The sequence below is a fragment of the Brugia malayi genome (assembly GCF_000002995.4).
Source record: "Brugia malayi strain FR3 genome assembly, contig: Bm_v4_Chr4_scaffold_001, whole genome shotgun sequence".
NCBI classification, from domain to species: Eukaryota; Metazoa; Nematoda; class Chromadorea; order Rhabditida; family Onchocercidae; genus Brugia; species Brugia malayi.
In genome coordinates this window covers 1,508,547-1,534,198 of record NW_025062478.1, presented here as the reverse complement: position 1 = coordinate 1,534,198, position 25,652 = coordinate 1,508,547, and the positions used below count along the sequence as shown (strand labels likewise).

The 25,652-nt window shown below is 22.7% G+C and overlaps 4 protein-coding genes across 4 annotated transcripts; 1 reads left to right on the top strand and 3 right to left on the bottom strand.

Moving 5' to 3' along the window:
• Positions 1–1,439: 1,439 nt before the first annotated feature.
• Positions 1,440–11,105, top strand: Bma-glc-3 (Uncharacterized protein; the record flags this gene model as incomplete). Its single annotated transcript, XM_043081300.1, has 13 exons — positions 1,440–1,552; positions 2,554–2,654; positions 2,950–2,995; positions 3,123–3,288; positions 3,865–3,990; positions 4,745–4,814; positions 5,476–5,641; positions 5,969–6,104; positions 6,722–6,788; positions 7,218–7,295; positions 7,918–8,006; positions 8,564–8,780; positions 11,020–11,105. 13 exons carry the CDS (start codon positions 1,440–1,442, stop codon positions 11,103–11,105), a joined length of 1,461 nt encoding a protein of 486 aa, XP_042937234.1.
• A 521-nt stretch (positions 11,106–11,626) lies between these two features.
• Bm812 (Uncharacterized protein) lies at positions 11,627–13,165 on the bottom strand (the record flags this gene model as incomplete). The annotated part of the gene is made up of 3 exons (XM_043081299.1): positions 11,627–11,926; positions 12,273–12,631; positions 12,838–13,165. 3 exons carry the CDS (start codon positions 13,163–13,165, stop codon positions 11,627–11,629), a joined length of 987 nt encoding a protein of 328 aa, XP_042937233.1.
• Positions 13,166–15,925: 2,760 nt separating this feature from the next.
• Bm2950 (Uncharacterized protein) lies at positions 15,926–21,235 on the bottom strand (the record flags this gene model as incomplete). Its single annotated transcript, XM_043081298.1, has 12 exons — positions 15,926–16,156; positions 16,458–16,560; positions 16,940–16,995; positions 17,205–17,348; positions 18,185–18,264; positions 18,467–18,670; positions 18,925–19,007; positions 19,496–19,647; positions 19,922–20,068; positions 20,247–20,372; positions 20,572–20,711; positions 21,043–21,235. 12 exons carry the CDS (start codon positions 21,233–21,235, stop codon positions 15,926–15,928), a joined length of 1,659 nt encoding a protein of 552 aa, XP_042937232.1.
• A 1,475-nt stretch (positions 21,236–22,710) lies between these two features.
• Positions 22,711–25,640, bottom strand: Bma-abhd-12.2 (Protein C20orf22, putative; the record flags this gene model as incomplete). Its single annotated transcript, XM_001893871.2, has 8 exons — positions 22,711–22,759; positions 23,018–23,203; positions 23,531–23,740; positions 24,269–24,398; positions 24,562–24,638; positions 24,748–24,876; positions 25,287–25,392; positions 25,622–25,640. 8 exons carry the CDS (start codon positions 25,638–25,640, stop codon positions 22,711–22,713), a joined length of 906 nt encoding a protein of 301 aa, XP_001893906.2.
• Positions 25,641–25,652: the final 12 nt, after the last annotated feature.

Below are 25,652 nucleotides of genomic sequence, written 5' to 3'. Positions count from 1 at the left end.
CTCTTTCATTTTTTTTTTTTTTTTTTTTGTTCTTTTTTTAAATCTTAGAAATTTGTTAAAAATCTTTTGCCCAATTATATTTCAATTGATACTTCTATGTCCTTTTCCGTTCTCTTTCGTTTTCCCGGATTTTTTTTTTTTAATCGAATCCTGAAATTGGATAAAAGCTTTAGATTTACCAAATTTGAGCAATTACATCTCAATTGGAATTTTATTCTTTGTGTTGGTTTTTTGTTATTTTCTTTTCCTTCTTTTTCGTCAATTTCTATTTTTTGATCAAATTTTAAAATTTACTAAAAAAAAATTTTAATTTACCAAATTTGAGCAATTTTTATTTCAATTCATATCTTTTTATTACTTTTTCTTTCCTTCCTTTTTTTGATTTTTCTAATAGAATTCTAAAAATTAACATTATACAAAAAAAAAAAATGCATTAATTTATTACTTTTTGCCGCACAGAAATTTGCTTAAGAGAAAAAAAATACAATTAATTTATTAATTACTTGACAAATTACTTAAAATTGGTTTAATTATTAAGATTAATCATTGAAAAATCAATTATTAAGATATTTAAATTTAGCACAATAATTCAACAATTTGTTCAAAAGCAAAATTAATTCAAAATTTCATTGTAAAGTTTTAAAAAAGCTTCCAGTTAGTTTGAATAAATGACAAATTTAAATTAATAATTAATATTCATTACATAGTTACCCATATTTTTGTTTAGAAAAGTTAAATCAATGTAATCAATCATTGATTAACATTTCAATATGCAAAATATTTGATTTAAACTTTACTGAAATTTACATTAAATAATTAAAAAATGTTTTATAAGTTTTTGCAGTTTGATAAATTGCAAAATTTTATTATATTAGCTATTTTTATTATTATCAAAATTACTATTATTGTTATTATATGGGTACTTTAATTATTGCTATTATCATTATCAATATTATCATCTTTGAGTTATATACAAAGCATATTCATAAATACTTTGTAAAATTGATTGTCATTCTAAATTTTCAAACTGAACTAATTACTTAAAGCAAGATTCTATGTGTTGCAAATTAATTGTGTTCAAATTTTCAAATTTCATTTGTCAAAATTACCTGATAATTTAAAATTTCGATCTTTTTCATTTGTCAAAATTGTTTTACTTTCTTCAAAATTTAATTTAGCTCGAAAAAATTTTTTAAATTCTTGGAATAACTTTACTTTATATAAATATTATTGCAAGGTTAAATGAATCATATTTTTGCAGCACTTCAAATAATCCATAATTGTAAAAAGTTATCAATGATGGAAGATAACGAATGTAGTAGTGACAATCAGCGGTGACAACGAATGTAGAAAGTGACAACCATCGGTGACAATCTATATAGGTGTCAGTTGACAAGATTGTTGTTGGTGTCATCTATTATCAACGAGTATTCCGCTGAATGCTTCTTCCGCACTACGACAAATCCTCTTCAATTATTCCGTTAATCGGATTCGACCACTTCAATCATTTTCCGTTCCTACTACCGATACTATCATTTGCGCTTATTATTTGGTAAATATAATTTTTTCTCTCTCTCTATCTACCTTCTTCCCTCTCTCTTTCTCTCTCTATCTCCCTTCAACTCTTTTCTTCAAAAAAATAATTATTTTAATTATCTTTTTTTAAGAAAATAAATTTTTTTTTTTTGTAACAAATAAAGCAAATTAAAAATGAAATATCTCATTAAATTAATAAATAATATAATAGTTTTTAATTTAGTCAAAGTAAAAAAAAAACAAGAAGGAAAAGTTAAAATAAAAATTAAAACATACAATTTAAAATTGTTAACTAATCAAAAAAAATTGAAAAATTAAAAAAAAAAAAAAAAGGGTTGCAAAATTAATTTAGCAATAAATAATAAAAAAAGATGGAAAATAATTTTAATTCTTTGTTTTCTAAAAATGATGTCAAATGTAAATGAATTACAATGATAAAATTTTTTTTGCTATTTTCATTTTAATGAAAAGTTTAAAATGCGTGAAAATTTTATGGTTGAATGAATTTCACATTTGTCTGGAAAAAAACATTTTAAAATTAGCTTAATTTATATAACACAAAAGTACTTATTGGATAAAGCTATATCAATTTAAAAAAAAAAAATTTAAATTTCATTCAAATAAAATCCGATAAAATTTTAAATATCAATAAAATTTCAAAATTTTAAAAAATGATTTTAATTCGAAGACAGTTCAAATAACTGTTGAAAAAATATTTCTGTTTCTTATTTTATTTCAAAAAATATGTGTAAAATGATTTTAAAAGAAGACGATGGCTGCTTGAGAGAGAAATAAATAAAATTTAAATTTAATTTCAAATTATTGCGGTTCCCATTTTTCCTTGATTAAATTAGTTAAAAAGTGATTAACACTTTCTTTTTTTCTTGAATCAAAAATATTACTATTCATTTCAAAAAGTTTTAAAATTATTCCCATTTAAAAAAATTTTTGAAAATTTTAAAAAATTAACAATTTATTTTGCTTTCTTTTTCATTTTGCTTTTTTTTTTTTTTTTAGTGAAATAAAAGCATCAACAGATACTGATATCATAAATAAATTACTTGGAAAAGGATACGACTGGAGAGTACGACCGCCAGGTACAAATCTTAGCATTACAGGTAATACTAAAATTATTTTTAATTGAAAATTTAAAAAAAAATTTCGGTCAAATTATACAAAAAAAAAAAATTAATATTATTTGTCAATTGACTTTTTTTATAATAAATGACTTTTTTATAATTATTTATAATAAATGGCCAATATTTAGTAATGTTAAAAAAAAAAAAAATTAATTAATGAATTTTCGCAGCAATGAAAATTTATCTTTTTTGACAAATTTTTTTTATAGATTATTTTTAATTTTTTTTTTTTTTTTTAAATTAACTATTTATATATCAATAAACAATTTTTGAGGTGGTCACGGACCTGTTGTTGTTGCTGTAAATATGCTAATACGAAGGTTAATTTTTGTTTATTTTTCCTTCCGTTTTTTAATTAAAAAAAAAAAATTGTTTAAATTTTTTTTTTAATTTTGTTTATAATTATAATTTATAATTAAATGCTAAATTATGATAAATTTATTTTAGCATATCAAAAATAGATGATGTAAATATGGAATATAGTGTACAGTTGACATTCCGTGAAAGTTGGGTGGATGGACGATTGGCGTTTGGTTATCCACGTGATAATACGCCTGATTTTGTCATTCTTACTGCTGGACAACAAATTTGGATGCCAGATTCATTTTTTCAGGTTTTTATAAAATTATTATTTTAATTATTAATTAAAATAAAAAATAGGAAATAAATTATTGATTATTTAATTATGCAAAAAAAATTTTCCATATTAATAATAATTTATTGAAATAATTTAGTGATTTTTTTTTTTTTTTTTTCAATGATAATACTTGAAATAAATTTTTTTTTAATGATAATATTTAAAATAATTTTTTTTTTTTAAATTTTTAATCAAATCTATTTATACGCTTCAATTTTATCACTCCAATTTTTCAAGCCCTCTTTTTGTTCTATTTTTCTAAGATGAAAAATATTTGAAAAAAAAAAAAAAAAAAAAACAGAAACATTTAAAAAATATTTCGCTTATTAGAATAACGCATTCTAATTTTTTTGATTTAATTTTTTGTATGCCAAAAAAAAAAAAAAAAAAACGGAACAGTTATAAAAATATTATATGAAATATTTGTTATAATTTATTAAGTTAGTTAAAGTTTATTGCAAACTCAAAATTTATTTTTTCATTTTTTTTTCAAGCTTAAATTTTTTTTTTTAATTTTTAATAAAAGTTAAAAATGGAAAATTTAACTATTAGAATGAAAAGCATGCTCAACGCCATATGATTGATAAGCCGAATGTTCTTATACGTGTACATAAAGATGGTACCATATTGTATAGTGTTCGAATATCGCTTGTATTATCATGTCCAATGCATTTACAGGTTATTTTTTAAATTTGATAATAAATTTAAAGAAAAAAAATCAAAGCAAAAATTTCTGTCTTAAAAATTACTTAAAAATTATTAACTTTTTAACTATTCTATCTTTTTCATTCTGATTAAATTAATTTAATTTGAATGAATTGTTTCAAAAAAAAAAAAACAATTTCTAAATAAGGTTTTCTGCTTTTATTTTCCTTTTTGAAAATTTTTTTAAATGATATTTTCTTTTTTTATTTAATAATTAAAAAATGGAAAAATTTTAATGTAAGACAAATTTTTACTTTCCCTCTCTCTCTTTCTTGTCTTCCCTCTGTTAAATGTTCAATTTACACATAATAATGAAGTAGAATGATATGATAAATATTAAAAGTTGACAAGTTACACTGAAAAAAAAAGAAATAAATTCAGGAATTATAAGTTGAAATGAATTGTGCATTATAATATTTAACGAACCGGATCCGGTTTCACACTAGCAAAGATAACACTTATTTCTGTAACTAATTTAATTTTAATTAACTATAATTTAAAAAAAAAAAAAACAAATAAAATGAACTGAAAACAAAACAAAAAAAAAAAATGGAAATAAAGTTCCATTTGCAAAATTATTTCTTTTTTAGTGGAATAATTTTAAGAAAATAATTATTTTCTTAATAAAAAGTATTATTCTATTTTTTGTGACCGAAATTTTGCAAATATTTTTTGAATTAAATTTCTTTTTAAAAAAAAAAAAAAAAAAATCCAGCAGTAATTGCAGTATTATCCAATGGATATTCAAACGTGCCTTATTGATCTTGCCTCTTATGCATATACAACAGATGATATCGGTAATTATTAACTTAAATTTAATATCGTAATAAATTTAATTGCAGAAAGAAATGAAATTAAATGCAAAATGTGCTGTATCAGTTTAAAATTCAATTAATATTATCAATTTCATTTTCCTTATTCATATATATGCATTGATATAAGTATAAAGATTATATCGTAGTTTATTTGAATTTCTTTTTAATAAGGAAAAAAAATTTGTGTGAAAATTTTTAAAAAATGTATATTTTTTAATATTTTATTCAATAATTTTTATTTCACTGAAAGAAATGAAATTTGTTAATTAATTATCAAACGCAATTAATCTCAATTAAATAATAAATAAATCTGTAAAACTATTCATATCATATATTTGAGATAGTAATTAATAATTTATATATTAATAAAAGAAGACACAATCTGTGTATTCCGATTAATTACAGTGTTATAATATTCTTTAATAGTTTTTAAATTTATTAAAAATTTAGATATTTAATTATTTCACATTAAATATTTAATTTTATAGTTTCTAATTTCATTAAAAACTTATTTCTTTGTGCTATGCTATTGAACACATAATTTTGTTTTTGTTTTTTCAAAATCATTTCGTCACTATTTGAGAACTGAAATGAAAAATAAATTTAAATTATAAAATTAAATTAAATTAAAATTGATTTTTAGAATATGTATGGAAGAGTAAAGATCCGGTTCAATTAAAAGAAGGTTTACATTCATCATTGCCAAGTTTTCAACTTAGTAATGTTACAACAACATTCTGTACAAGTAAAACAAATACCGGAACATATTCATGTTTACGTACGGTATTGGAATTACGACGACAATTCAGGTTTCTCATCTATTTTAGATTTTTATTTTGAATTTTGTTTTTTAAATTGTATAAAATTATTTTTGAAAAAGATGAAATTTAATAGCGAAAGAAAAAAGCGAAAATTGTTTATTTTTTGATTTTTTTTTCATTTAAATGTTTAGTTAGTCTTGTTTAATCTTTTTATTTAATTAAAATTTATCAAATTTTTAATCAATTTTTTGAATAATAAGAAATTAAGTAATAAAAAATCGTTTCTTGATATGCAGTAATATGAATTGAAATACTATTGATGCTAAAATTTTTGCTATAAGAAATTTAAATAAAAACAGTATGATTAATTTATAGTTACTACTTATTACAATTATATGTACCCAGTTCAATGCTTGTTATCGTTTCGTGGGTATCATTTTGGTTAGATCGTACCGCAATACCAGCACGTGTCACATTAGGTGTCACCACTTTGCTCACTATGACCACTCAGGTTTTAATTCTACTGTAATATTGAATTTATTCACTGATTAACTTGAACTTTAAATTAATTGCATTCGAATGTCAACATTTTTTTCTTGTATGGGTTTAATTTGGGTACAACAAATTATTTTTTGATTCATCAGTTAGATTTACTACTTTAACTAATTTAAATTTTACAATCCTACTTTTACTAATTTTGATATTTACTGTTCTAACTCATTTTTTCTTAAAAAAATGCTAAAAGACTTTTTATTAGAATATAGATATATAATCTTTCCTAATTAGATTGATTATTTATTGTAAATGTTAAATGCATAGTTCTAAAGCAGTTGTAAAATTTAATTACTTGAAAAACCAAAAGTTAATTTTAAAAAATTTAGTTAAATAAACAAAATTTATTTAAAAATTTGTTGTCTAAGAAGCATATTCTAAGAGATTAAAAAATACAACTCTTCAAATTACTTGCTGAAAAGACAAAAAAGTCAGTCAGTCAAAAAACAAAAAAAAAAACAAAAAATTAATTTCTCAATGTTGACTTGCAAAATTTTTAAGCAAAAGATAATTTTTCAAAATCTTTTAAATTTTATACTTTATGCATTTTATTTAAAAAAATTTTTAAATTGTTAGGCTTCTGGAATTAATGCCAAATTGCCACCTGTATCTTATACAAAAGCAATTGATGTATGGATTGGTGGTAAGTAATTAATTAATTTCAAATGTTTGCAAAAATTAAAAAGTAATAAAATATTTTTATGTGAGAATTATTATGTGAAAGTTTAAGTGGTACTTTTTTTTTAAGTGAAAGTTCAATCAAGTGATATTTTATGATATCATTTTATAAGCTATTTCATCTCATTTATTTCCTCACAATTTCATTCATTGATTTTTCTTTTTTTTTTTGAACTCAAACTTTCGATTAATATCTTTTTAAAAAAATTTTTTTAAATTTAGTTATTACTGAAATTATTATTATTTCTCTCATTTTTTGCTTCTTCTTTTCTTTCTTTCTTTCTTTCTTTCTCTCTCTCTCTCTTGTCATTCATACTTCTTTTTCATTTTTTAACTAAATTAAATTATTGGAAATAAAATTTAAAGAAATAGAAAGAAATGATAATTATTACAGCATGTCTCACTTTTATTTTTGGAGCGCTATTGGAATTTGCTTGTGTCACATATATGTCATCACGAAATCATAGCAAAAGTTTGTCTTTTTCTTTTTATTGCAATTATTTTAAGAAAATTTAAAAATTTTTTATTCATTTATTAATATCATCCATTTTATAGCTATTTATTATATGCTTGTTTCAAAAAAAAAAAAAAAAAATGTTTTCGAAAAATGAGAAATTAATAAATATGTTTGAATTGTTTTTTTTTTTTTTTTATTTTTTGAACCATTTAAATTATATTTGATAAAGTAATAGATGAAAGGCAAAAAAAATATTTTTTCTTCTCCGAAAATATTTAGTTTTATATTTAGTAATAAATTTTACAATTATATTACAGAAATAAATTATGGAAAAAGAAGTATTTAAGTGGTAATAATAATAATAAAGGCATTAATAATAGTAATAATAATAATAATAGCGATAATAATTACGGTAATAATAATAATAATAATAACAGAAATAAAAAATAGTAATACAAATAATAAAAGACTTGAATAAAAAGGAAAAAAAGAGGTAATTTAACAAAAAAATACAAATACATTTGATTTTATAAAACAAATTTGTAGAATTTCAATTTCAATTTTAAGTTTTTTTTTTTCCTTAAAAGAAACAAAGTAATATTGGAAATGAAAAACATAATAATAAGTTTATTAACAGATATGAAAAGAAATAAAAGCACAAATTCATTAATGGGACGAACTAATCAAATGGCAGCAACACAACTTATCATTTTTAACAAAAATGCGGTAAAACATTGCTTATAATTTATTTAGAAAAGTTGCTATCCATTAAGAATATTAATTGATAATAATATAATTAAATATTTTGGCAAAAAAAAAAGTAACTGATAAGATTTTGAAAGTGATAATAATAGTTTAATAAAACAAAATTTCCTCACTTTTTTTCTTTTTCTTGGAAATTAATTTAAATTTTGTTTGCAACAGAAAAAATTTTTTTATTTATAAATTTCAATAATCAAAAATTTCCAATTTGATTTATTTGAAAAATTTCCCTTTTTTTTTCTCTCTTTTTTTTTGATTTTCAACAAGAAAAGAAGAAAAAAGTTAAAAGTAATAGTTAATATTTTTTTCAAAATCTATGATAATAATATAATTAATTATTTTAATAAAAATAAATAAGATTTCTCAGAAAGGAAATTCAAGCCTACTTTTTTTTTTTTGATTTTATATTTCAAATTAATATGTAATGAAGTATCTGTGATAATCAAATATCATTTGATAAAAATTAAAAAACAATTTAAAAAAAAAAAAATGAGATTTTATTTTTTTTTTTTTTTTTACAGATGGAATGCGGTGAAATATGGGTAAGGCAAAGAAATGATGACTCAGATGAAGAAAATGGTGAACAATTTAATATGGTAAATGGTGGTAATAAATGGCGGAGAATTAGGCGCAATCGTCAAATGCTCAAAGACTATTATCGGCAATTTCGATTTATTGGCTGGTTAAGGCGAAAATTTCATACTACCGATCGTGCCAAACAAGCCGATTACTTATCAAGTTTGTATTTTTGTATATTTGGAAATATCAGAAAAAAAATGTCTCATTTAATCATTTCATTTAATTTAAAATTATTATTTGAAAATTTTTACTTTGAAATAACAAATTTGGACATAAAATAAACAACAATATTTTGACCGACTTTTTCTCGTTTTCTTTAGCTGACAAATTGCAAAGTGTTTTCAATGTATAATTAAAACACTAAGTGATAATATTATTAATAGATTATGATTTAATAATATTACCACTAAAAAATCTAAAATTTAAATATTTGAAATAGTATGCATTAAGTATCGAATGAATAAAGCAAATGAATAATTGAAATGGAACGAAAATAAAGTATAATGGAAATTTTATTACCATAAACTATGATTAAAAATGAAATAATACTGCTAATTTATGAAATTACATATGTAATCATATTTTAAAAAATAAATTTTTCTTTTTTGAATTATATAATTAATTACCAGTAATTATCAGTAATATTTATTCAATATTTGACAACTGCACCTAATTTATCAAAAATTTATTACTGTCATTAATTACATAGATAATTACATAGCTAAAATAATCTTGAAAAAATCAAAAATTCTTATAAAGGAATAAACAATGAAGAAAATAAAACCAACTGAGAAAATATTCGAATTATATATAATTAAAATGATATTTGTCAATTATATTATTGCTTAAAGCAAAAATACATTAATGAAAAAATGATAAATGTTGAAATATAAATAATAAATTAAAAAATTGAAACAGTTAAGTAGGAAAGTATCGAATTACACATCAAAATTTAATAAAATATCAGTGATTATGATCCATTCGTACTTTTTGTTGTCTTTAGTAAATACTTGAAAGGGAAGTATTACGATAATATGAATAATTTTATATAAAAAAAAAAAAAACTCTTTTAAACTCATTAATTTAAAATTATAGAGCTCATTAATAATATTATTAATTATTAATATTATAAATTATGTTATCTTTATTATTACGGGTATTACTGCTAATACCGTTATCAATTATAAATAATGTTACTACAAATGTAATAATAATAATTATTAATTATGGCTATCAATATTTTTTATTACTAATATTAGTTATTGTCACTACAGTTAGTAATTACTATCATTATTATCGATAGTACTATTACTATTAATATTATTGAAGTTATTATTCTATAAGTATAAATCTCTAACATCATTGTTATTAATCGCTGCAGTGATTAATTATTGTTACTAATTACCTGTATTAATTATTATTACCATAATTTATTATTAATGCCAGTGTTACTGTAATCATTAATATTTTCACCGCAATAATTGTTATCACCAATACTATTAGCGTTATTCTTATCATTGATATTATTATTATTAATGTTGTTTAATTGATATTATTATTAACTGCTATTAAAACTATCAATTGTTACTATGATTTTTGTTAGCAGACTTATTATTGTGATTCATCATTGATTATTACTAATATATTATATTTTTATCATTATTATTATTATTATTGCCATCATAATTATTATTTTATATTAAACACTGCCACCATTATTATTGTTATTATTACTATTATAATTATTATCAATATTATTATTAGCCAATGTTGAAGCTGTGAAAATTTTTCAAAAAATGGAATAATTATAATGGTAACAATAATAATAATGGCTGTGGTAATGTAGGAGTAAGTGATGATAAGAAAGGAGAAAATAGCTGGTAGTAAGTGATAACAGATAGTTGGTACCAGGTGGTGGTGCAGCAAGTAGTAGCAAGTGGTACCAAGTGGTAGCAAGTAGCTGGTACCAAGTGGTAGCAAGTAATAGCAGAAACCACTGGTGAGTGGTAGATATTTGTCATTTTGCTTGCAGAATTTTTTTAATTTAATCTTAATTTGAAAGGAATGAAATAACAAAATTAGTATTAAATTAGTAAAAGTAATTCATATTTACATTGTTAAATTAATTCAATTAAGTTAAACATTTGATAGATGCAAAGGTAATTTAACAAATTACTCATTAATTATATTAATAAGTTGCAAGATTACTTGAAAATTCAATAATTATACAATGTTAATTAAAATCGACTTTATTAAATTACAAATGAAACATACATCATATAATAAATTAATTACAAATATTTAAAAAAAGTTTTTCAAAAAAATTTGCTATAATTTGCTAACATATGAAATGATTCATTTGTTGTTCTTTTTTCTTATATTTTTTTTTCCTTTTCAGGACTTATCTTTCCGGCACTATTCCTGATATTCAACTGTGCATATTGGTTGAATTATTCTCGTTATCCGGTATCAAGACCAACATAATTATTATTTATTGTTCGAGAATTTTTGACCTTTTTAATTGACATGTTCAAAAAAATCACTAACATTTTATATATTTACAAGTAAATTTAAGCAATGGAATATAGAATTACATTATTGCATAAATATTTATTAGTTATAAAACAAACAATTGTTATCATTCATAAAAATAATTTCATTCAATTTTTATTTCTTTCATGTGAAAAAGTTGTTATCCAAATAAATAATTATGTATAATGAAATGTTTAAATCAAAAAAATTTTTATCCCTCTTATAACACTTTTTTTTTTTTTTTTTTTAAACATGAAATTATTTTTAAAAATTATTAAAATTATTAAGTTATATATTAAATAATGCGTACCATTCCATTTTTTCAAATAATTCGGTCATTGAATTTTTTTAAATTTTCATTCAAAATTATTTATTCCAAAAAAAAAAAAAAAGAAAAAGAAAAAACTTATTTTTCTTTTTCTAGTCAAAAAAAATAAACAAGAAAACAAGAAAAGAAAAAGTTTCATTAAAAATTAACTAGCTGGACCAAATATACCGCCTTCAAATATTTGCGCCACAGCACTACCCTCTTCCTTTGTTGGTAAATGATTGAAGCCAAAAAGTGATCCAAACCAATCAATCTTATCAAGACGACCGCTTAACAAACTTCCCAAAAGATTACTACCATCATCAATCGATGTTGTTGTTGTTGTTGTTGTTGTTGTTGTTGTTGTTGTTGTTGTTGTTGTTGTTGTTGTTGCAAAAGTAGTGATACTTTTAGTTTTGAAAATATTATAAAAGTTTGAATCGATTAAATCTTCTATTTCTTTAACCTGAAAGAAAAAAAAAAAAAGAAAAAGGAATGTAAATTAATGATTAAATAATGTTTATTAATAATTAGTAAATAAACAATGATAACACGACAAATATCAAAACAAAAAAAAAAAAGGAAAATTTTTTTTTTATTTCTTCAAAATATTCAAAAAAATTTTTGCTAAAAATGAAATATAAAAATTTTTTGTCAATAATTATTGTTAATTAAAAATTAAAAAAAAAAAGAGAATTTTCTTCTCAAATAAAATTTTTTAAAACAAAAAATCAAATTTATAAATAGTTGCTATTTTATTAATTATGCAAAAAAAAAAAAGTTTTTAATCCGTTATTAATTAAAAATTTTACCTCTCGAATACCTGTTCCTTTCATTTCTTCCACATTAACTATTTTTCCTGTTTCTATGCCACCATCATTTCCGGATTTCAATGTTACTCCCACTTCTTCCACTTTTCCTATTGCTGTTGCTGATGGCGATGATGATAACAAGAATGATGATGATGGTAATGATAATGATAGTGATGATGATGATGACAGTGATAAAGATGATGATGTTGATGATTGCGGTAATTGTGAATTGTTGTTGGACAAATTTGCATCTTTTGTGATGCCACGTGTGGTAGTGTTATAATCGATATCAGTGTTATCAGTCGGATACATTGTTTTTTGAAGAATAGATATTATATTACGAATTGCTGTCATCATTGCTAATATTTTGAAAAAAATAAATTGAAATTTTTAAAAATAATAAATTTTGATAATAACATCAAATTTTTTCATCAAAAAAAAAAAAAAAGAGAAAATATTTATTTTTTTATATTAAATAATAAATTACCTCTTTTACTTTTTCATTCTTTAAAATTATCTTTTTTTTTAAAAAAGAAAAAAAAGAAAAAAGAAGACAATAACATACCAGGTAGATAAATAGGTTGAGTAAATGTTGGTGATAAATAATTATCATGATAATAATACATTGGTGGAACAGTTCGCAAATTTGATGCATAATAAATTGGTGATAAGGTTGGTTTTAATGATAATTTATGATGATAATAATAATTGTTATTGTTGATATGATTTGTTGATAATAATTGTTGTGGTTGTTTGCTTATTAAACGAAATGTTCGAGAGCGTTGATCATTTGTTTCTGTATTAGCAGCTAACCAAGACAGTTGCGCTCTTTGCTGATCGCTTAATGCGATTTTTTTTAAACGAAATCCAGGTCTCATTTCGTTATTTGTCATTTGAAATGGAATATTTGGTTGTTGTTGTTGTATGTTATAACGAGGTAAATCATAATTCTGAAATGAAAAGTGGAAAAAATAGAGATCAAAGAATTGAAATTAAAGAAATTTTATTTTTTGTATTACTAGAAAAAAAAAGTTTTAAATAGAAAAAGCAAAAGATTCCATATGATTTATGCTTTAAGAATTTTAATATTTTTTAGTTTTTACTTTGAACATTTTAACAAATAAATCGGGGAACATTAATATTATAATATTAGCAATAATAATAATAATAATAAAATTGATAATAATTAATGATAATAATAAACAACAATAATAATAGCAATGATAATAATAATTATTATAATTAAAAAGAAATATAAGCCAGAAAATGCTTTAAATATAAAAATTAACTTTTAGAGTCACAAATGTGCAGGCAGAGTGATAAACATTTGAAAAATTTTTTTCTTCATATAAATTGAGTATTTCTATGAAATTTTTTGCTAGAATAATTTTTACTTCTTGAAAAAATTAGAATTTTTTCATATAAATTAAGAAATACTACTACTATTATACTGAATTAAAAATTTAGAAGATTTTTTATATAAATTGAGAAATATGAATTTTTTTTAAAAAAGAAAAAAAAAAACAAATTACTGTTTGGGAGACAAAGTTGTTTTATCCATTCCAATGATTTATTGAAAAATTGTTCAAAATAAATTAATATAATATAATAGTTCAAACGATCTGTTTAAAGCTAATTATTCAAGAAATAAATATTAAAAAAAAATTTTTATTATCATGAAAATATTAAAATGCAAAATCAATATTTGATATATGAATTAAATATTTGAAAATTTGATTCAACAGTTCACTCTATTCATATTAATTTGGTGACAGTTTCAATTTTTGATCATTCATTTGATGGAGGAATTCATTTTCATAAAAATGTTTTTCAATCTTAATGCTTTTTTCATTTATTATTAAAATTTTTTAGCATGAAAAAGAAAAATTATTTAATTGATAATTTATTATTATAGTATTTTCATTTTTCAAAACTAATATTTGCTAATTAAATTTAATGTTTTTTTTTTTATTTTAAACTAAATTTTTGCTTTTGTTACTTTGAATTATTATATAAATGCAAAATATAAATAAAAAGTTAATTGCAAAATATGCAAATTCTGATAAAAAATTTTTCTCAACTAATTTCATCTAATTCAATCGTAGATAATAAAGTTTTAGGAGAAAAAAAAGTGCTAAACCAAATAAATATTTGAAATTTTCACTTTTTAAAAATATAAAGAGAGAGAGAGAGAGGGAAAGGGAGGGAAAAAGATGAGAGAAAGAGGAAAAGAAAAATAATAACAGTGTAACTTACCAATTCTCCATAAATTTTTGCAATATTTGTGTAGAATAATATAAACAGGAAATTATTAATAATTGTAGCAGTAATCATAATTCAAGACATATAAACATAAAAAAAAAAAAGAAAAACAATAATAATTAGTTTAATTGTTGAGCAATGAAAATAATTAATTTAATTAATCGATGAAGCAAATAATTATTTTAATAGTTGTAACTAAAAACAAAAAAAATTTTCAAAAATTGCAATAAAATAATTATGAATTTTTAGTAAATCAGTCAATGCTTATCAATAAAAATGCTAATAAGATTGAAAAAAAAAAAAAGAAATTTTCCATTAGAGAATGAATTAAATGTATAAATTGTTGCTGAGCAAATATTTTTAAATATAAAATTAAAAATGAGAAAGAAATTGGCGAAAGGATAAAATGTGATAGGGTGGAGAATTTTGTTGAACATTTTACAAATTCAATGTTTATTCTCCATTATTCCCTTTTTGACGTCACATTTAAATGGATAGTTTGAGAAATTTTCATCAGAACTGGATTTCTTCACTTTTTTTTTTTTATTCTTTAACATCAGTTATTCAAAAATTTTCATTTTATTGAGGTAAAAAAAAAAAAAATTTCTTTGGTAAGAAAAATAAAAGCAAAAAAAAAAAAAAAAAAACAAATAATTATTTAAATGTTATATTTAAATAGCGGAAATTTTCAACGTAATGCATGTATATTAATGCAACATTTTTATATTTCAAATTAATTTAAAGCTTAAAAAAAAAAAGAAAAGAAAAGAAAAACCTGCTTTACAGTTTTTTTTTTTTTTTCCTTTCATCTGAACTTCATTCAAAAAGAAAAAATTCAAAATTTTTGTTAAAAATTATCAATGAAAATTTCACACATAAATAAAAAGCAATTTATTTGTTTATTAACATATACATTAATATGTTTCTTTTTTCAATTTTTTCTTCAAAGAAAACATTCGAAATGAAAAAAGTTGAAAAAAAAAAAAAATTTGATACATAATTGAGACATTAAAATGTTAATCGCAATATAGTTTTTCGCTTTCATTTTAAATTCTTGACTAAAATTCATTATAAATTGATCAAAAGATTATTTTAAAAGTTACATTATTATCATGTATATTTATTATTATATGTATATTACAAAATATGTGATAAAATAATCCAATGAAAGGTTTTCAAAAAATTTTTTAACTTCTAACTTTTTATTCCCAAATTTTAATTTTGTAATTTTTGAACATCAAATCTAATATGATAAGTTGCATAATCGTGACAGATGTTAAAATATTTAAATTTACAAATTTCGTCATTTAAAGCATTTCTTGTGAATGAAATGATAATATTGTGTTAGTGCTTATGACATATGATTAAGTAGGTTATTTTCTTTTTTTTATTTACATCACAACTGATGGTACCATATGAAAAATTGTTGGGAACAACTCTAAAATTTCAGTATAAATGGTTGCTTGCAAATTATCCGGTAAAACAAAATTGAAATTGAAATGAGTGGTAGCTATAGGAGGTGCACCTGCTGTTGAGCTACCTGAACATGATTCCATCATAAATCCTTTCACACATTTGAAAATTAATTCAGCTCGCTTCATACACCAATTTGCAGTCATATGCTGCAATTTAATTTCAGTTTTTTTTTTCTTTTTTTTTTAAAGCATTGAATTAAAAAAAAAATTAAACTTAAAAAATGCTTGTAAAATTCAATTTAGTGTAGATATAATTAACAAAAAGAAAAAAAAAAAAAACTTGTTTCATTTTTTTTTTTTAGAAAACCTGTAATCGTTATTCACAATCGTTTCATTTCAGAACAAAAATTTTAACAATAAAATAATGTTCAAATTCTTCATTTGAAAAAAAAAAAATGAATTGCTGAAAATTTTAGAAAATTTTTTATGAATGCAATATGAATTATACCTCGTTTGCTTTGCCAACAAGTAGCAGAGGTAAAGTGAATGTCGTCACACCAAATTTAGATGATAATCGGATAGCATTTCGTAAACCATTGATACATGGATGCCTCAAAGGAAAAATAAAAAAATAAAATAAATTTCAATTTCAGTGAAAAATTTCAAATCTTTGAAACAAATCTTGAAAATACTAATAGATATAAGCATGTTAACAATAAAAGTCTAATAATAATATTGCTATAAAATGCCTATTGACTTGTGAATAGATAAAAAAAAAAAAAAGAAAAAAACTACAAGCAATTAATCATTAAATCAAAAAAAAAAAGAGGAAAAAAAATTATCATATTAAAAAATAAAGGAAATAAAAAAAAAAAAGCCATTGATAAAAACATTTTAAAAATTTCAAATTAATCATGACATATTAAAATGAGACATTTATAGTTTTTGAGTGCGAAAAATTCTAATATGTATATGATTTCTCGTCCTTACCTACTAGAAATTTCATCATCTTCCAATGATTTATCCACAACCAAATGATAGACAACCTAAAATTTAAGACAAAAAAAAACTTTTAATTCAATAAGTTCAATCATCTTCATCTTATAACAAAAAAAAAAATAATAATAATTATTATTATTATTATTTACTATTATTATGCACAAATAAATAAAAAATCGTTTTTGTCTGGGAAATAATTATGCAAACACAAAAAAAAAAAAAAAGAAAACACTTAAAAATTATTCATAATATAAACCTGAATTGAAGAAAGATTGGAATGTCGGGTAACATACAAACTACCAACTGGAAGTTGTGACTCATCATCATCATCATCATCATTATTATTAACATTGCTATTATCATTTGTTTCACTATGAACATCATCTCTCATTTTTGAAATCTGAAAAGGATTAAAATGATGTAAAAATATAATTATAACAAGTATAAAAAAAAGAAGATTTCCTTCATTATACCATAGATTAATGAAAAATGTGAGATAATTTATGATTGATAACATGTATACAAAAACCATATTGATTTCATCTTTAGAATGATATGATTATCAGATAATCATTATCATCAGATCTTTCCACTTTATATGCTTTATTCTACTCTCCTTTCTTTTCCATTTCATGAAAAGTATATTTTAATATTTGCTTATAAATGTTTGATACTTTTCCATTTCCAGCATTGATACACTCATTTGTACAATTTAATTCCAAAAATATTAAAAGATGCATAAAACTACTACTCATAGACTATGTCAACTGTTCACTTCAGAACTTAATACTGACCATATAATAAAATATTTCAAGATATCAAATATAATAAAGTATTTTAAGATATAAAATACATAGTTCTCATATTAGAGAATATTTGGTAGCTACAAATGACCATAATTTGCCATTTATTGAATAAATTTTAGCAAGTATCAAATTTTCTAAAACAAATTTTCTTTTTTTTTTCTGATTGCTTTGAATTAAAACAAATTAATCTGATTTTTTTTTTTTTTAGTTTGATTGTTAGCAACCAAAAGATGCTGTTTTTTTAAGATAATAATACAATATCCTAGAACAGAAAATAAAAATGCATCAGAAGAAAAATGAAATAAAATATATGATCACTCCATATTAAACAATATTTGATAGCTCTAAATGAACACAATTCGTGAAAGTGAAATATACTATTTTAATGGTAAAAAAAATCTAGAGATATTTTTTAAGGGAATAAACTTACTAATGGTAATACTTGCTTTAATTGATCTTCAAGTGAATCAAAATGAAGTTCGGTGGAATGTTCGCAGAGTCTATAAAAATCTAAAAAAAAAAAAAAAAAAATGCAGTCAATAAGTAATCAAGTAATCAGTAATAAGTTGAGCATATTTCTTTGAGCAAAAAAAAAAAAAAATTGGAAATGAAATTTTAATAAATGAAGTGAAATTTTAATCATTTTCAAAGTGATCCAAGATGAAGTTTTTTTAAATAAAATGAAATTTTAATAAAATATGAAAATGCACACCTGTTCGTTCATTGATATGAAACATAGGATCTTTTTCTACAAGAAGTACCAAACCACTTAAATTTCTGCCATATAAAGTAAGATTCATCTGTAATCGTCCTGTAGCAGAAGCATCATCCTCAGAGATAACAGGAGGACGACAGAGATCTGTTAAACTTGGAGAAGTCAATAATCGAACATTATGCATTGTTTTTAATTGAGCACCTTAAATTACTCAAAATTTGATTATAGATTTTTTTTTTTTCAAAGAAAAAAGTACCATTTAATTTAGAGCTATTTAATTTGAATCTATCAAACAAATGAAAATGATGTAATATTGGATTAATGAAAAAGTGTTTCAATAGGAATATGCTACAATCAAATATATTAAAATAGTTAACAGTTTTCAAGGAACAGTGCAATAAAATGAATCATAGGTTATAAGGAGAAAATTTTCAAAGAATAAAATGAGAAATTACCGAGATATATTGTAAAACTTTCATCTAAGGAAAAGTTAGCTTTTGTTTTAACTGCATCCAAACTTGAAGCTGATGGCAAAGGCCTTAAATAAGCTAAAATTTAGAACAATAGAGTTCATTCAAGGCGTATTTTAATTCACTTTTTTACTGCACTATGTTATAAGCTATTGATAAATAGTATTTTCCTTTCCACTAATTTTACTAGTCGAATAATTCATTTAAAAAAAGGAGAGAAAAACTAAAAATTTATCAAAGCATTGGATTAATATACAACTTAAGACAAATCAAATTAATTTTTCAAAGGGAAATGCAAACACTTTAATTCCAAACTTAATAATGTTTCACTTTTTTCTTAATTAAAGCTTTTTTTAAGATCAAGAGTCTTATTTTTCGCTCTGAGTATAAAGAAAAGAAAAAGCAAAAAACTTGCCAATGTTTTCAACACCAAATAAAATTTATGCTTACATCTCGAAGTACAGCACTCTAAGCAATAATCGATATCAGTAAACAAAATATTTTCTGAAAACTAACTTTAAATTGACAAAAATGAATACAAAAAAAGAAAAAATACCTTTTAACTGAAATTAAATCACCAGATAAGGCACTTTCTGCTTCAGCTGGGAATTTATCATGTTCGTACAAACTTTTGATCATATTTCGATAAAATTGACGTTGACGTGATGTTAGGGTACGAATTTGCTCAGCATAATTCTTACTGATTTCCTATAATTATATGTTTCAAATTTAAGCGCAAAATACAATAATATAATTTGCTTATTTTATTCAAATTAAATTCCTAAAAATTGTCTCAAAATTTTAAATGGAAGTAAGGATAAAATAATTGAAAAAAAGCTTAATCATTTGCTTAGCCCCAAAATCACAACCTATCACTGACAGATTATCAATGAATTATCATGACAACATTGAAAGTACTGTGTGGAAAATTTGAATGATCAGTGGATCGTAAAATATTAAATGCTATAGTTGAAATTCTAACTCGAATTTGTTCATTTAAGCGACTTAAGTGTTGTCCACTTTCGGGTAGCATTCGATCATCTTTTGTAACACTAGCATTTACTGCTTGCTCACATTTACGATACATTCGGTCAAGTTCGAAATCTCGAGCACGTATCAACGATGACATCTTAGAAATAAAAACTCAAGAAATCAAATTGAAATTCGCAAAGTTAAAACATGCAACAAGTGCTTCGATGAAATTTCATCAAAGAAATAAACAAATTGGAGGAAAAAAATGGAAAAAATAATTTGCTATTTAAATTTTTTGTGCTATTTTCAAATTTGCCATATTAAAATATGCATACTTCATTTTCCATTTTTCTCTCCCATTTGATGATTATTTTCAATCGTTCAGGTGACAAATTTCGCATGATAAACTGGAATTGATCAGCAAATTGAAGAGCATCACAAGATTTTGTATCATTTGTGGTCTAAAATAACTCGTTAATCGTAAAATAATCCAATAATTGAATTCTAATTCGAAAACTATCTACTGTTGCTGTTGCAAAAAATAAAAATTTATTTTTGTCTAAATCATTAAAATTTTCCTAATAATAATTAACAATACTTGTATAATATTTGGAGTAAAAATAGAATTATATACTAAAGTGTAAGTTAATTAATTATTACCTCAGGAAACTCTCGAACATATGGTGGATCATTTTCACTATCACATTCATTTAAAAATGCATTAATGATAGCATCACCCATTTCTGTTTCATATTTCCATGTCTCTTCATCAATGAAACGATGAAATGCATCCGCAATATCTACAAAAATTTTTAAAATTTTGGTAAGAATATTTTGAAAAAATAAAATTAAATCAAAAATCATTCAAATTAGACGAATTCATTTAATTAATTTAATTCAATTTCATTCAATTTAATCAAATGTAATGATAAATTACGTCTGTTAGAATGATAACAATGCAATTATTCTGTTATAATGATAAAAATGATAAACACTAGTTTCCTCCCTCCAATACAAAATTATAATAACTCCTAATGCCTACTATTTTCCTTCTCAAATTTGAAAAACATTTTTTTTTTCAAACAAATTAGAAAAAAAAACAAAGAAAGAAAGAAAGAAAGAAATACTAACCTTCATAAAATAATGGTAAAACTTTATTTGTCACATAAATGTGCGAGATTATTTCATCGATTGGATTTTCATCAGTTAATGGAATTTGTGCATCATATGAAACTTTTTGCTCTAACGTTTTATATTTTGCTGTATACTCAAATTTTACCGTTCGTTTCTTATCACTATTTTCCGATACTGTATCAGAAATCATATCATCTACAAATTAATGATAAGAAATTAATTAACAAACATGTATATCACTATGAAAGTTAAATCTAACTTGCATGTTTATGATAACATATTTTTTTTTTTTTTTGCTACATGAAAGTTAACATTTCCCCAAATTCATTAATAATGTTAATTTATTATTAGAGTTTCTTTTGTTTTCTTTATAATCGAGTCCATCATATCACTCTTATCTTTCTAGAGTTTTTCTTTTTTTTCTTTGTTCCAACTCAAAATAACAAATTTGAAATATTTCATTCAGGAATAATGATCAATAAACAACAGTAAAACGAAACGACAAAAGGGAATAAAATCTACTGAAACTTTTATTAAAACAACAAATTTAAATTTTATTAAAAATAAAATGTATTTTTCTTCAAAATATCGCCATTTCTCATATATGTAACATTTGAAATTCGAACGAAAACGTATAACTTATCGGTCCTTATCTAATACTCATTTACTTCTTACATCCTAAAAAGAGTAACATTTAAAATGACTTATTACTATACTTCATATACTCTTCGTTTTACTTTTTGCTTCATAGCTAATATTTGTTTGTGTAGGTTCGCTTGTATGTTAAGAAAAAAGATAAAGAAAAAGCAAGAAAGAAGGAGAAGAAATAAACAACAAATTTAATACTGTTAATTTCATCACAATAAATTATTAAAATGATAAGAAAAAATAATCAAATGAACCAAACAATGTATAATATTGACTGATTAATTGAAACGGAATGAGATATACATTTTATAATGCATTAATTTCATTGCAAAGTGTAATATTGCACTATGGAATTATGGAATGACAAATATAATGAATATATTTTACAACTATTGCCAGTTCCGATTAATTAATTAGGATATATAAGCCATAAATCATAATAAATGTATGATGATTAAAGGTAAATGAGTAGTGGCTAGTAAGATAATACCTATATGAAGCAGAGCTATTAAGCATCCTTTAATGAAAATTTAACAGGAAGAAAATTTATAGACGATTTGACCAAAAATTTTCCAATTTCCGACAAATGCTTGAGATTTGTCGAAATATAAAATTGCTCCAAGAAACACCCCCGATTGCTTAATTTAACATGTGATGAACATATGATCAAACTTTGTTTTTTTGAGGTTTTATTGATTCTAATTAACAAAAGATGCAATCCATATAAAATATTTATAATTCGAAGTCTATATATATAACAATATCTGTTAATTATGTTAGTTTTGCATGGACAGAGAAAAATAATTCTAGCAGTTACCACAAACAATCCCACTAACAGTTATACAAGAGAAGCAAATAGTCTTGTAAAATTAGAATACAAGAAGGTTAGAATAAATATGAAAGCAACGAAGAGATAAAGTGAAATAGTTAAATATCGGAAATGACTAGATCCACTAATTGAAAATTTTATAGAACCTAATATAATCAAAGTTGAATCATGCGGTCATTCACATATTTCTATTCCTGTGCTTTCTTGGTTTTTAAAGTACATTTCTCCACAAATCGCCTGAAACTTTAAATCCTAAGGCTATAGGAAAAGTACAACCGCGGTAATAATAATGTGATGAATTTGTAGTGAAATTGATGACTGCATCAAATTTTGTTACAAATCAAAAAGATTATTGCATAATATTGTTTAGTTTTGTAACTTAAAATAAAATTTGTTGCACTATGTTCAAATTAGATAAATATTCGTTGTTCTAGTTTTTATTATTCAAACTTTAATACTATATCGTTTTTTCGAAAAATGTAAAACAAAATTAACCTTAGAATTCTAGGCAATTCTTCAGCCAGATAGATGAATTTGTGGTGAAAATTACGGCTTGCATCGAATTCTTTTAGCGTCACATCACGTTTAGCAGCCATTGCACTGTCACGTAACTTACGAGCCAACTGCAGCGGAATAATATGGTCATCTTCGGCATGCAATATCAAAACTGGACAATCCACCCTACAATAAATTATTCAATTCTAACATGATCAGAAATCATGAACTTGTCCTATGTGGTATAACTAAAACATTTCATCCAATATGTAAAATTTCCCATTGACAGTTTTTCGCTATTTGATATTTTGTATTTTAAAAACTCGAATGCCTTATTTACATTTCAGTTCCACAAAAATTTAAGCTTCAGATCAGCAAAAAAACAGAAAAAATCCATACTAAATTTTTATTTGCATATAAAGTATATCATTTGTAGTAGAAAAACCATGTTAAACCTAAATGCAAACTCATAATTTTCAAACGATTCAATGAAACATTCTGGTCAAAGCATACTTTGTGATACGATAATCGGTGCTCATATCTAAACCGGATCTGTCTAATGATTCTAATACCATATTTTTAAACCATGGCAACCAACGAAATGGTATTGCATATGGATGGTGAGTAACAACATCACTGAGGTTATTGAATGGTGATTCTAGGATCAAACCAGTTGGTGACAATCCTTTTTCACTGAATTCCATTGCAGCTGCTGTAGCAATTCTAAAAGAAATTACGCATGATAGAATATTTAATTACATCATCGCAAAATCAATAATAATTTTCACTTTAACGGTATATGTATTAGGTGCTCTAGATCAGAAATCCGTATAATTGATGATTAATATGAAGTAATCATACGATAAAAAAAAATAAAAATAAACAAAAGATAAATAATTGAATGCTCGTAATTTTACCTTTTAAAGAAAAGATTGATTATCAAGAAGGGATGTGGACTTTGAATAAAAGAATTAAAACATTATTTATTGAAAAAAAAAAAAAAGTGAAAAGTTTTATTCTTAAAGAAAGAGAAAAATCATTCTTAGAAAATCAAGCTAAAAAAAATGAACGAAATAAATGACATCTTTCTAATTGTGTCAGTAGACTAACTGTATTCAGAAACATTTTACCCGCATAATTCAGAACGAACGTTAATAAAAGATGTGAAATCAATGACAGATGAATGATGATGGATTTAACGTCAAGAATTTTGATCAATTCAATTAATGCAAAAAAAAAAAAAAAACATACGCCGTCCCCATTGAATGCCCCCATAAATATATGTTATTTGAACCCGAACGACTTCTGGCATATCGAAATATCTCTTTTGCATCCTCAATTAAACCATTTTCACTTGGTGAACCATTTGAATCGCCATATCCTACAGAAAATTACTTAATACATATTAAAAAATTTCACAGTGAGTAATATAGAAATCATCTGTGCAAGAAATCACAAACTATGCATTCTCTGATTAAGTAATGAGGAATTACTGATAGCATTAAGCTTCATAAACATCTACTTTAAAAAAAAAGGAAGCATACCACGATAATCTAAAGCTAACACATGAAAACCCATATTAGTCAATAAATTATACAATCCACAGCGAGTTGATTGTGATCTATAAAATATATGTAAGAAAAAAAAATTAAACAATCATTTCAACTATCAAAACTGAAAACTTAATTGAAAGTTTTTTCTTTTTTAATGTATGACAATGACTGACGAACCGATCAAATGAATTGCCATGCAAATATACAATTACTGGATTATTTTCTGTTGCCATAAGAAGTTCCATTTCTCTCGCATTTAATATTGAGTACCGATAGCTCATGGCTAACTCAGAAGGTAATATATGCCTTAAACAGTTATAAGTTGTCTTACGTTATAAAATTATCCAGGAAAAATTAAAATATAGTGGTAATAAATTAATGATAATAATTTATGGCTACCATAAAATATATGAAATTCTACTCACTTAGTTAAGATATACTAATCATTGCTCAAGTATGAAAATACTTTTCGGTCTACTCTATCTCAAAGATATTATAATGGAAAAAACTTATTAGACTGACGAAAAAAGAACTATTAAAAAGTCAAAAAAATACTGAGATGGTTAAAACACTGGCTGTTTTAAGCAAAAATATTCGAATTTGAAAAAATATGACATTAAATTCTGGAACCATTATTAACTTTTTATCTTGCAATCTTCATTTTCATTACAAATATTGAAAAAGAAGAAAAAAAAAAAAAAAAATCAATGTCTAACCAACATCCCAATCGCAATCCATTCTCTCCTCGCAAATAAAAATTTCTTCCCGCTGAATTAATACCGTAATGTGTTAAATTTGCAAAATTTTGGAATGGTATCCTCACTGAAATTAACAAAAGCTGGAATAGCAGTTGGTTAATTTAATGAAAAAAAAATATCAATAAATATATAACGTAAATATTTAAAAAAACATAATTTCAAACAGAAAAAAAAGTGAAATATGTATCGTATAGCAAGATATTTCAATAACATAAAACTATATTATTTTACATATTATTTGCAATTAATTGAATTTCAAATTATATTAAGTAAAATCAAAAATTAAAACTTACCAAAATTAAGGAAAAACATATATTGTAAACA